This window comes from Bufo gargarizans, chromosome 10 (genome assembly GCF_014858855.1).
Source record: "Bufo gargarizans isolate SCDJY-AF-19 chromosome 10, ASM1485885v1, whole genome shotgun sequence".
Classification (NCBI taxonomy): Eukaryota; Metazoa; Chordata; class Amphibia; order Anura; family Bufonidae; genus Bufo; species Bufo gargarizans.
Genome location: NC_058089.1, coordinates 21,505,739 through 21,518,580, shown reverse-complemented (window position 1 = coordinate 21,518,580; position 12,842 = coordinate 21,505,739). Strand labels below are relative to the sequence as shown.

At 45.9% G+C, this 12,842-nt stretch overlaps 1 protein-coding gene across 1 annotated transcript in view; it reads left to right on the top strand.

Moving 5' to 3' along the window:
* Nucleotides 1-45: 45 nt before the first annotated feature.
* The window catches only part of IGHMBP2 (immunoglobulin mu DNA binding protein 2), a 62,902-nt gene continuing 50,105 nt past the window's right edge, over nt 46-12,842 (top strand). The window contains exons 1-5 of the mRNA XM_044269941.1: nt 46-199; nt 1,026-1,195; nt 2,989-3,181; nt 3,970-4,067; nt 9,400-9,563. Coding sequence (XP_044125876.1) covers nt 129-199; nt 1,026-1,195; nt 2,989-3,181; nt 3,970-4,067; nt 9,400-9,563 — 696 coding nt within the window. The 5' untranslated portion in view covers nt 46-128. The remainder of the gene's footprint in view (nt 200-1,025; nt 1,196-2,988; nt 3,182-3,969; nt 4,068-9,399; nt 9,564-12,842) is intronic.

Here is a 12,842-nt window from a genome sequence, read left to right as displayed (position 1 = left end):
AAACAGTGACAAAGCGTTAGTTCCGCCTAAACAGGAAGTTCCCGGGGGGAGTGAGAACGGTAACACCGGACAGGGCATGACAGCTGAGGAGACTGCACAGACTTATCTCCGGGAACGGAATTCATGTCATGGAGGAATTTGTCAAAACTCAGCTTGAACTTTTGCAAGAGGAAAGAGAGGCCGAAATAGAAGAGGCCAGGTACAGGGAAGCATGGAGGTCACTGCCCGTGTCTTACTGTGCCCTGAAAGGAATCCCCAACAAATCAGCCATTCTCTGTCCCTCTATCTGTTCCTGGGAAAGCTGAGTACCGAGTAATATGGCGTCCATTACATCTGAGGTGGTCACACAGCTTTCCCAGACACCAGAATGGCAGATTATTACAGCTCTGCCCCCAAGCTTTTAAAAGGCGGGGTACTCCTTAGTAACTCCCCATCTTGTTAATAATGGAGCAGCTGTCAAAGATGCATGATCTTGTCGCCGGGGACTTTGCAGGGGGTCACCGAGAATATCTCAGTCCATTGCGGGGGTTAATGTGGTCCGTTGGGGATGTTGCAGGTGGTCCCGAGAATATTGTAGTCCATCGCGGAGGCTGATGTGGTCCGTTGGGGATGTTGCAGGCGGTCCCGAGAATATCATAGTCCATTGCGGGGGTTGATGCGGTCCGTTGGGGACGTTGCAGCCCATCGCCCGGGACGTTGCAGGCAGTCCCGAGAATATTGTAGTCCATCGCAGAGGCTGTTGCAGCCCGTCACCCGGGACGTTGCAGGCGGTCCCGAGAATATCGCAGTCCATCGCGGGGGCTTATGTGGTCCGTCGCAAGGAGTGATGCAGTTTACTAATCAGACTCAATCTTGTGTCTGCAGCACTCATATGGTCTCTGTTGTCTATGGCCATGACGTGTAGCTGCTCATCTAGCCCAAAGTCAGGGCTGATATGTCCACCTAGGCCTCTGTGGGTGGAGCTGCCTGTTGCAGCGGTTGTCACAGTCACTGCCCACTAAGCCCATGTTATCCTTTTTTTGCAGAGCCTGGCAGGAGAATGTGTCCTTAAAGGAATTACAGCGGAAAGGAGTCTGCCTACTGAAGCTGCAGGTAGCAAACCAGAGAACGGGGCTGTATGGACGCCTGCTCGTGACCTTCACACCGCGGAAGTACGACACCGAGGCGGTGCTGCCTACTAACCGCTTTGGCTCAGGTATCGGTCGTGTGACTGTTTTATATATCTCTTCTCAGATGCACATAATTCATCTGAAAATAGCATTTCACACTGTATGAGCGAGCGTACCTCCGACTAGTGAAAAGCCCAAGGAGGGACAAATATTTTGACACTAAGCCACACCTTTAACTTAACCCAGTGCCTATCCATACATGCCCAATCTTGCCCTGCCCCCTTTGTGGCCTCACACAATAACTGTGCCCATAAATAGTAAGAAAACCCCCTTAAAGTGCCAACAGTATCAGAATGGCCCCTTAGTGCCCCCGATGAAGCTTGATGCCCCCCATACAATTGAATGTTTCTACTGTGGTTTCTTCCCAGTAGAAACTTCCCATAAGTGGCCCACACACACAGAAGGATATCCCTATACATTATAAAGCCACTTAAGTGCCCCCCCATAGTATGATTCTCCCATAAGTGCCTACCACACAGTATGAGGCCCCCAAAAGTGCCCCCCACCTAGTGTAAGACTTTAATAAATGCCCCCCACACAGTATGAGGCCCTAATAAGTGTCCCCCACACACAGTATGAGGCCCCCATAAGTGTCCCCCACACACAGTATGAGGCCCCCATAAGTGTCCCCCACACACAGTATGAGGCCCCCATAAGTGTCCCCCACACACAGAAGGATACCCCTATACATTATAAAGCCCCTTAAGTGCCCACCACACAGTATGAGGCCCCCAAAAGTGCCCCCCACACAGTGTAAGACTTTAATAAATGCCCCCCACACAGTATGAGGCCCTAATAAGTGTCCCCCACAGTATGAGGCCCCCATAAGTGTCCCCCACACTATGAGGCTCCCATAAGTGTCCCCCACACTATGGGGCTCCCATAAGTGTCCCCCACACTATGGGGCTCCCATAAGTGTCCCCCACACTATGGGGCTCCCATAAGTGTCCCCCACACTATGGGGCTCCCATAAGTGTCCCCCACACTATGAGGCCCCCATAAGTGTCCCCCACACTATGAGGCTCCCATAAGTGTCCCCCACACACAGTATGAGGCCCCCATAAGTGTCCCCCACACTATGAGGCTCCCATAAGTGTCCCCCACACACAGTATGAGGCCCCCATAAGTGTCCCCCACACACAGTATGAGGCCCCCATAAGTGTCCCCCACACACAGAATGAGGCTCCCATAAGTGCTCTCCATATGGTGAGGCCCTGTAAGTGTCCCCATACATAGTGATGACCTCTTAGTTTGAATACTTACCTATCCCACATTCCCACATCGTGCAATGCAGAGCAGGAACTGAAAAAGAAAAACGATAAAAAAAATAAAATAAAATATACTTTCCACAAATATTAAGTTTTTAAAAAATACCTAAGTGCGCCTTTAAACTTGCAGTAAGCGTTAAGAACTATGCACTATTTTATTCTTTACTAAAATCCATAAAAGTCGTATTAAACAGCCCTATGTGAAAAAATGCAGCAAAATGTGTTTTGGTCGCCCGAGAAATAAAAAAAATCAGGGCGATTAAACCTGATGTCTACAAAATGATTAGCGTCATTTAGGGCCCATCCTCTCTAAAGGGGTAAGTCAGGCGGTGCTGAAAATCTGGTTTTGAGTTTGTAATAGTGGCAGCCGTTAGTGAAGGCGGTCATGGTGTTTTCCTCTGGTTGTAAGGTGCCACCGTCCACCCTGTGTCCGATATTTGGTAGCAGCAGGTGGCGGTATTAGACTGGAGCGCTCTATGGAGCCGGGGGCTTCTTCATGAATTTCGGCTTGTAAACACCCGGTTCCAATGATTCCCTGTTCTTGTTTGCAGGTGACATTGTAGGACTCTATGACTCCAGTGCGCCAAAGGAAGCCATCTCCACAGGGATCGTGTCTGGCATTACACAGAAGACTATCACTGTGGCCTTTGATGAAGTTCAGGGGGATTCGTTAAATCTGGGCAGCGAAGCCACCTACAGGCTTCTGAAATTAGCCAATGATGTCACCTATAAAAGAATCAAACAGTAAGAAAACGGGCAATTCTTAAAACATCCTCCAAAGTTTGACTTTGCCTCTAAATAACGTAGTATTAACTGTGTGGCGGCGATGCTAGGGAGGCTCGTTCTCGTCGCGGCCTGCTATTGAGTCCAGCGTAGGGTACTTTCACACTAGCGTTTTTCTTTTCCGGCATTGAGTTCCGTCACAGGAGCTCAATACCAGAAAAAACTGATCAGTTTTACCCTAATGCATTCTGAACGGAGAGCATTCCGTTCAGTTTACATCAGGATGAATCAGTTTAGTCCCTCTTACGTTTTTTTGGACAGAGAAAATATCGCAGCACGCTGCAGTTTTCTCTCCAGCCAAAAATACTGAACACTTGCCGGAATGCCGGATCCGGCAATAATTTCCATTAAAATGTATTAGTGCTGGATCCGGCATTAAGTGTTCCGGCAAAACGGATCCGGCTTTCCAGTCTGCGCATGCACAGACCTTTAAGAATGCAAAAAAAAATTAATACCGGATCCGTTTTTCCGGATGACACCGCAGAGACGGATCTGTTATTTCACTGCATTTGTCAGACGGATCCGTCTGACAAATGCCATCAGTTTGTGTCCAGATTGACGGATCCGGCAGGCAGTTCCGTCGACGGAACTGCCTGCCGGAATCATCTGCCGCAAGTGTCAAAGTACCCTTACAATATATCAGAATGAAATTCTGCAGTGTAGTATTTTAATGTGGCGCCAAACAAGGCATTTACTTTACTGCAAATCCAATCACGTGAAGTAACGTTGCTTTCTTTTCTTTTTTGCAGAGCTCTGACTGCTTTGGGTCAGTACCGCTGCGGACCAGCAAGTGACTTAGTAGATGTCCTCTTCAGTTTGTCCCAACCTAATAGCATTAGGCTATCAAGTAAGATATTACTTTAAGAAAAAATTATTCAGAAGCCGATGAGTAACTGGAATAGGCTCTGTCAGCATGATCAACCCTATTAAACCAGACATGTTTCCTGGTAGGGTTGCTCATGCAGATTAAACTGATCCCTTTGTTATCTCTGTTGTTTTCAACGATTTCTGAGATATCAGCTTTTTTTTTTTATATATTTTTTTGAAATATGCAAATGAGCTGATTCAAGCACCAAGAGGCCGATGTTCTGTCATTTTGGTGGACCTTATCGAGATGTGAGTCTCCGGAAATCCACCAATCAGCAGCCTCCACTATCCTGCAGGGCGGGTCCTGGGCGTCTCCTCTGCTCTTCCACAGGCAGATCACTGTGCCCAGGATCCAGGGGAAGCCGTGGCTGGTTATGCCGATGAGATTGACAATGGAGCGGGCGCTGCCCCAAGATGAGGTGCTGTGGGCATAGACGCCGAGACTCATGGACATGGCGATATCTATGGCCATGAGGGAGTTCCAGGCGATGCCTTTAAAGGACGGGTTGAGCTGCATGCAGTCCTCCTCCGCCAGGACCTGCCTACATTTGCACCAGCAGGATAGTGATTGGAGGATTTGCAGGGGAGTGTGACTGTGTGTGAGGCTGCTGATTGGTGGATTTCCGGAGACTCACATCTCGATAAGGTCCACCAGAATGACAGAACACCGGCCGTAGCCCTTGAAGCACCGGTTTTGTAACGCCCCTCTGCTCTGGACTTTCCCCCTTGAATGACAGGGGCCTGGTATTCTTGCACCTGCACCATGGCCCAGTGACTTGGTGCTTGCACACTCCATCTGCTGCTGCTTCCCGAGCAGTTCATATCCAGACTGCGCATGCGCCGAGGACATAGTAACATAGTTTATAATGCTGAAAAAAGACATCTGTCCATCCAGTTCGGCTGTTATCCTGCAAGTTGATGCAGAGGAAGGCAAAAAACCCCTGTGAGGTAAATACCAATTTTCCTCAGTTTAGGGGGAAAAAATTCCTTCCCGACTCCAATCAGGCAATCAGAATCAATGACCCTTCTCCAGAAAACTAAGAATTATACCCTGGACGCAAGACTACACCTGGAAACTGAGGCACTGGCTTTGGTACCTCTCCTTTCTGGTGTTATGTCGGATCCTCTGCACGCGCACAGTCTAGATCTGCGCTGCTCAGGAAGCTCCGAGGGCTCCCGCCAGCCCCTTGGTGCTCAAAACAGCTCATTTACAAATTACTAAAAGCAGATAACTCAGGAACCATTCTACCTACAGAGATAGAAGACATACAATGAATATCTCTAAAGGAGTATAAATCAACAGCAACCAAAATATCCTCCCTTATTAGTATAACTCTTATTACTATAACTAAAAACATTTGAAAACCCCTATTGGTATATAAAACAATGATTATACTACACTTGATAATTCACCACAGTCAGAGTCGGTATACGGACAGGGTATCATGAGGTGGGCCTTCCTACTACTACTTCCTACTCACGGTTTGATGACACGTATATCATAACAGTTGTGATCTCATCGTTCCTGTCCCTGCAATGTCCCTGGAACTCACCCTGCCTACAGCCAGAGCACCCGCCCCGAAAGGGACGACCCTACCTCTCAGTGGCTAAACCCTTGCTGATACCTGCCCAAGCCCTATTGGTGAAATGTTGTCCCAAACGATGAGAAAGATTGTAGAGTCCCAATCTCCATGACGTGCTACAAAATCTTTTTCAGATATATGCCGCAAAAGTGGCGTATATCTGGTCATAAATGACCTCCATTGTTTTCATCAGCATGATCAACCCTACCAGGCAATATGCCTAGTTTAATATGGTTGATCATTCTGACAAATCCTTAATGACCAGGCCACTTTTTACACTTCTGCACTACATTACTTTCACCGTTTATTGCTCGGTCATGCAACTTACCACCCAAATGAATTTTACCTCCTTTTCTTCTCACTAATAGAGCTTTCATTTGGTGGTATTTCATTGCTGCTGACATTTTTTGTTATTAATCGAAATGTAACGTTTTTCACTTTCAGTTGCAATTTTTTTTTTAAAAAAACGACATCCATATATAAATTTTTCTCAAAATTTATTGTTCTACATGTCTTTGATAAAAAAAAAATGGTTTGGGTAACAGTTATAGCGTTTACAAACTATGGTACAAAAATGTGAATTTCCGCTTTTTTTTGTCACAAGTTAGCGGAAAATGATGATTTTTTATATTTTTTTTTTTCTTACAAAGTCTCATATTCCACTAACTTGTGACAAAAAATAAAAACTTCCATGAACTCACTATGCCCATCACGAAATACCTTGGGGTGTCTTCTTTCCAAAATGGGGTCACTTGTGGGGTAGTTATACTGCCCTGGCATTTTAGGGGCCCAAATGCGTGCAAAGTAGTTTGAAATCAAAATCTGTAAAAAATGACCGGTCAAATCCAAAAGGTGCTCTTTGGAATGTGTGCCCCTTTGCCCACCTAGGCTGCAAAAAAGTGTCACACATGTGGTATCGCCGTACTCAGGAGAAGTTGGGGAATGTGTTTTGGGGTGTCATTTTACATATACCCATGCTGGGTGAGAGAAATATCTTGGCAAAAGACAACATTTCCCATTTTTTTTTATACAAAGTTGGCATTTGACCAAGATATTTCTCTCACCCAGCATGGGTATATGTAAAATGACACACCAAAACACATTCCCCAACTTCTCCTGAGTACGGCGATACCAGATGTGTGACACTTTTTAGCAGCCTAGGTGGGCAAATGGGCCCAAATTCCTTTTAGGAGGGCATTTTTAGACATTTGGATCCCAGACTTCTTCTTACGCTTTCGGGCCCCTAAAATGCCAGGGCAGTATAAATACCCCACATGTGACCCCATTTTGGAAAGAAGACACCCCAAGGTATTCAATGAGGGGCATGGCGAGTTCATAGAATTTTTTTTTTTTTGGCACAAGTTAGCGGAAATTGATTTTTTGGGGTATTTTCTCACAAAGTCTCCCTTTCCGCTAACTTGGGACAAAAATTTCAATCTTTCATGGACTCAATATGCCCCTCACGGAATACCTTGGGGTGTCTTCTTTCCGAAATGGGGTCACATGTGGGGTATTTATACTGCCCTGGCAGTTTAGGGGCCCTAAAGCGTGAGAAGAAGTTGGAATATAAATGTCTAAAAAAATTTACGCATTTGGATTCCGTGAGGGGTATGGTGCGTCCATGTGAGATTTTATTTTTTGACACAAGTTAGTGGAATATGAGACTTTGTAAGAAAAAAAATAATAAAAATGTCCGCTAACTTGGGCCAAAAAAATGTCTGAATGGAGCCTCACAGGGGGGTGATCAATGACAGGGGGGTGATCAGGGAGTCTATTAGGGGGTACTCACCCCCCTGTCATTGATCACCCCCCTGTAAGGCTCCATTCAGACGTCCGTATGTGTTTTGCGGATCCGATCCATGTATCCGTGGATCCGTAAAAATCATATGGACGTCTGAATGGAGCCTTACAGGGGGGTGATCAATGACAGGGGGGTGATCAGGGAGTCTATATTGGGTGATCAGGGGTTAATAAGGGGTTAATAAGTGACAGGGGGGGGTGTAGTGTAGTGTAGTGGTGTTTGGTGCTACTTTACACAGCTACCTGTGTCCTCTGGTGGTCGATCCAAGCAAAAGGGACCACCAGAGGACCAGGTAGCAGGTATATTAGACGCTGTTATCAAAACAGCGTCTATCATACCTGTTAGGGGTTAAAAAAATCGCATCTCCAGCCTGCCAGCGAACGATCGCCGCTGGCAGGCTGGAGATCCACTCGCTTACCTTCCGATCCTGTGAACGTGCGCGCCTGTGTGCGCGCGTTCACAGGAAATCTCGCGTCTCGCGAGATGACGCACGGATGCGTCCAGGAGGAATCAATCGACCGCCTCCCGGACGCATCCGTGCGTTACTTGGTCCGGAGGCAGTTAAGGCTAGGGTTACATAACAACACGGAATTGTCTGCGAATTGCTGTTAAATCCGCACTGTGGGTATTTTTTATTATACTCACAAAGCTGTGATTCACATGTAAATTTGTGTGGTGGTGTAGATCTAACCTTTAGCTGGCCATACACTGTAGATGGCTGTTGGCCGAGCATGCATGTGTTCTGAATGGGAGCAGTAGAGTAAGCCAATGCCAGACATCTCTGGTGGCGGCTTATTTATCCTGAGAGCAAAAGGCTTATGTGTATCGGGACACTTCCATACATAGTAGGTCAGGTTCACATCATGTTTATTTTTCCGTTCTTCTGATACATTAGAAAAACAGAAAAATAAAGAGAAAAAAACGTATCCTGTATTTAAAGCATCCATTATGCTCCTTGCATGCACCGAGGGATCAGGCAATACAGGTAGTTAGGAAACAGGCTGAGGTCAGGGCAGACAGGTGTGCAAATCCATGAAACAGTCCAGAGGTCAGGGCAGGCGGCTCAGGGTCTGTACAGTGAGCATCGGTTAGGTCCAGGAAACGGGCAGAAGTATGTCTGTTCTGCAAAAAAGACTATGGGCGTCTAAAATGCCAGTCTTAGGCCCCATTTACACATCCGCAATTTCGTTCCGCATTTTGCGGAATGGAATTGTGGACCCATTAAAGACACCTGCACTTCCGGGTCCGCAATTCCGTTCCCGAAAAAAAAATAGAACATGTCCTATTCTTGTCCGCAAAACACGCTACGGACGTGTGAACGGAGCCTAAATAACCCCTATATCTGGCGGTGGATCCGCTGAAGTTATGAAGAGGCGCCGGCCCCTAAATTAACTTTGGCGTATCCAGCGCCGGTCTAGTTATAAGAAAGCTTCCTAGCTTTCTTACATTTAGACCATTTTCTATGCCTAAAACCGGTATACAAAATGATGAATGAGACAGACCTTCCCCGCCCACGTCAAACTGGCTTGAGCAGGGAAAAGTCACAGATTGAGGCACAAATAACCTTAGCGCCACAATCTGCGCCAGAGGTCCGCCTAATATAGGCGTATTTCTGGATAATAAATGACCTATGTCTGCAAAATGCTGATCACGGACCCATTGAAAACAGATAAAATGCAGACAGCCCACAGATCGCATCTGTAATTTGCAGATCAGCGACTTGTGGACTGCAAAATAGATACGGTCATGTGCATGAGGCCTAAAATACACAAATCGATACATTTTTGCATATTCTACATTTGCCAATATTCTACCTAGCAGATGTATGACTCTTGTGTGTTGTTTTTTTTAAGCCTGGATACCCCTTTAAAGTTTCCAACTCTTGTTCTATTTTCTGCATGGCGCTCACTTCTCTCTTATGTCTTCAGGACCTCTGGAATTTCTCAATCCGGCCTTGGACAATTCACAGAAGGAGGCTGTCGTTTTCTCCCTGACCCAGAGAGAAGTTGCTGTTATTCACGGGCCCCCTGGCACTGGCAAGACGACAACCGTGGTGGAAATTATCTTACAAGCTGTGAAGCAGGGGCTGAAGGTGAGAACGCTGCGGCTGTAGGACATTGTGTTCCTCTGTAATATAATTCTGATCTCCGCCACCTTCATCAGGACACCTGCGGTGGAGAAATGAGAAAAATGTAGTTTGTTGGAGCCTCAGTCGCAGACAGCGACTCAGCCTTGAAGGTGCGTTTTCTCACTGAAGCGCGAGTGCTGATGATATAGAAAATACATTACAGTAGATGTGACCTGTAGTTGATGGCCTTATCATCTGGCATCATGGTGGCCATCCTGCAGTATCGTGGGGGTCTGAAATGCAGCCATCAGAGAGCGACACATTCCTGTTAGCCAGGTGTACGCAGTCATGTATTAAAGGGGAGTTCATCAATATTTAATTACCAGAAAACTCCTTTAAAGGGGTTGTCCGGCTTAAGATGGAAACCAGACTTTCCCCCGGGATCTTACGGAAATAAAGAACAAGTACGTAAGTACTTGCTTCACAGACCCTGCGCCAGTTCTCCCAGCTGGGCTCTACAGTCTTAGGCCTCTTGCACAAGCCTCTTACTGTATGGCTTTTTCAGTATTTTGCGGTCCACAAAAAATATGGATGACGTTCGTGTGCATTCCGTTTTTTGCGGAACGGAACAGCTGTCCCCTGAAAGAACAGTCCTCTCCTTGTCCGTTATGCAGACAATAATAGGACATGTTCTATCTTTGAACGGAAAAACAGAAATATGGAAACGGAGTACCTTCTGTTTTTTTTTTTGAGGATCCATTGAAATGAATGGTTCCGTATATGGAACGCAAAAAAGGAACGTAAACGGAAAAAAAAGTTTTGGGCCTTAGGGCTCGTTCACACGAATGTTTTTTGTGTTCCGTATACGGGCCGTTTTTTGAGTTCCGTATACGGTCCGTATACGTAACCATTCATTTCAATGGTTCCGCCAAAAAATACGGAATGTGTTCCATATGCATTCCGTTTCCGTATTTCCGTTTTTCTTTTCCGTTCGAAGATAGAACATGTCCTATTATTGCACGCAAATTACGTTCTGTGGCTCCATTCAAGTAAAAAAAAAAAACGGAACACATACGGCATTTACTCCGTATGTCTTCCGGATCCGTTCCGTTTTTGAGGAACCATCTACTAAAAATGTTATGCCCAGCCCAATTTTTTCTATGTAATTACTGTATATGCCATATGGAAAAATGGAACGGAACCGGAAACACTAATGAAACAAAAAGTGGAAAAACGGATCCGTTAAAAACAGCCCGCAAAACAGTCGTGTGAACAAGCCCTTAGCCAAAAGTTTTGAGACTGACACAAATTTTGGTTTTCACAAAGTTTGCTGCTTCAGGGTTTTGGGATCTTTTTGTCAGATGTTTGTGTTTTTTTTTTACTTTTCTTGACAAATATGTCAAGTTTATGCAAAGACTCAACATTTCCACTGTTGACCCTTGTTTTTCAAGACTTTTGCAATTCACCCTAAAATGCTAGACATCAATTTCTGGGCCAAGTCCTGGCTGATGGCAACCTCTTCTTACCTGAACAGGGCTTGGAGTCTGTGTTTTCTGTTTGTCCACTCCTCCCTTTTTGAGCATTGATCACAGGTTCTCAATGGGATCAGGGGAGTTTTCCAGCCATGGACCTAAAATGTCAATGTTTTGTTCACCGCGCCAGTTAGTTACAGTGTCACCGTTGCCTTGTGACATGGTGCTCCATCATGCTGGGAAAAGCATTATCCATCACCGGATTGCTCCTGGATCACTGGGAGAAGTTGCTCTTGGAGGATGTTTGGATCCCATTATTTATTCATCGCAGTGTTGTTAGGCAAAACTGTGAGTGAACTCAGAACCTTGGATGGTCTCAGGATGCCTTACTGTCCACAGGACTCATGGTTGCGCTCACCTTTTCTTCTCCAGATAATCATATTCCCAAACAGTCTGAAGGGGTCTTCATCAGAGAAAATAACTTTACCCCCGTCCTACAGCCCAATCCGTATACATCCTGCAGAATGTCAGTCTGTCCTTCATGTTTTTCTTGGAGAGAAGCTGCTTCTTTGCTGCCCTTTTTGACCCCAGGCCATCCTCCAAAAGCCTTTTGCCTCGCTGTGTGTGCAGATGGACTGACGCCGGCCTGCTGCCATTCCTGAGGAAGCTCTGCACTTCTGGTGACCCTATCTCATAGCCAAATCCCCTTTAGAAGAGGACTCTGGCACTCTGGCCTCCATCATAGTAATTGAACCTCTCTCCTTGAAGTTCTTGATGATCTGCTAAATGGATGATTTAGGTGCAATCTTACAAGCAGTAAGGCTACGTCTACACAACGACATTTGTTGCGCGACATTTTGTTGTACTTTTGTCTATGGTGTCGCACTGTAACATACTGCGACGCAACAGTCGCAGAAAATCCATTCGAGATGGCTTTTTCTGCGACTGTTGTGTCGCAGTCGCAGCATGTTGCAGTGCGACTCTATAGACTGCAATTATAAAAATTGTTGCGCGACATTAGTGCAACAAAATGTTGCGCTACAAATGTTGCAGTGTAGTTGTGCCCTATCTGTCGCATGACAAATGTCGTTGTGTAGACGTAGCCTAATGTCCTTGCCTGTGAAGCCCTTTTGATTCGGCGCAATGCTGACTGCACATGTTTCCTTGGAGGTAACCATGGTTAACAGAAGAAGACGATGATTTCAAGCACCCCCGCCCCCGCCTTTTAAATCAGCCAGTCTGCTGTTCTAATTTAATCAACATGACAGAGTGGTATCAGCTGCCTTGTCCTTATTAACACTTTCCCCTGAGCTAAAAAGAAGATCGCTGCCATGGGGTTAGCTGGTCATTTTGTGGCGAGCTGAAATGCAGTGGATTTGGGGTTTTCGTGGTTAAGTTAATTTTCATGACAAGGAATGACTCTGCAATTAATTACCTCTGATCGCTCTTCATAATCTAGAGTTTGCCACCATAAAAAAACCGAACAAACTTTGTGAAAAGCAAAATTTGTGTCTGTCTCAAAACTTTTGGTCACAACTGTATTTAGCCGGTCTGAAGCCGTGACCTCATGTTGACAACACGTGATTGTTGTGGTCAATCACCGGCATTGCCTTTAAATAACTGTTGGCTGAACGCTTATTTGGCCAACAGCTATATACATTCCCGCTTGGCTCATAGATGTGTTTTTATTGAGGAGGAGCGGAAGAAGTTGCTGCCAGATTCCTCTGGCAGTGGGTTATTACCCACCGGAGTAAAGAATTGGGCATGTTTAAATCCAACATGCAGGATCCTGCACATTAATCAGTCAGTCCTTCTGAAATCAACCGTTTTG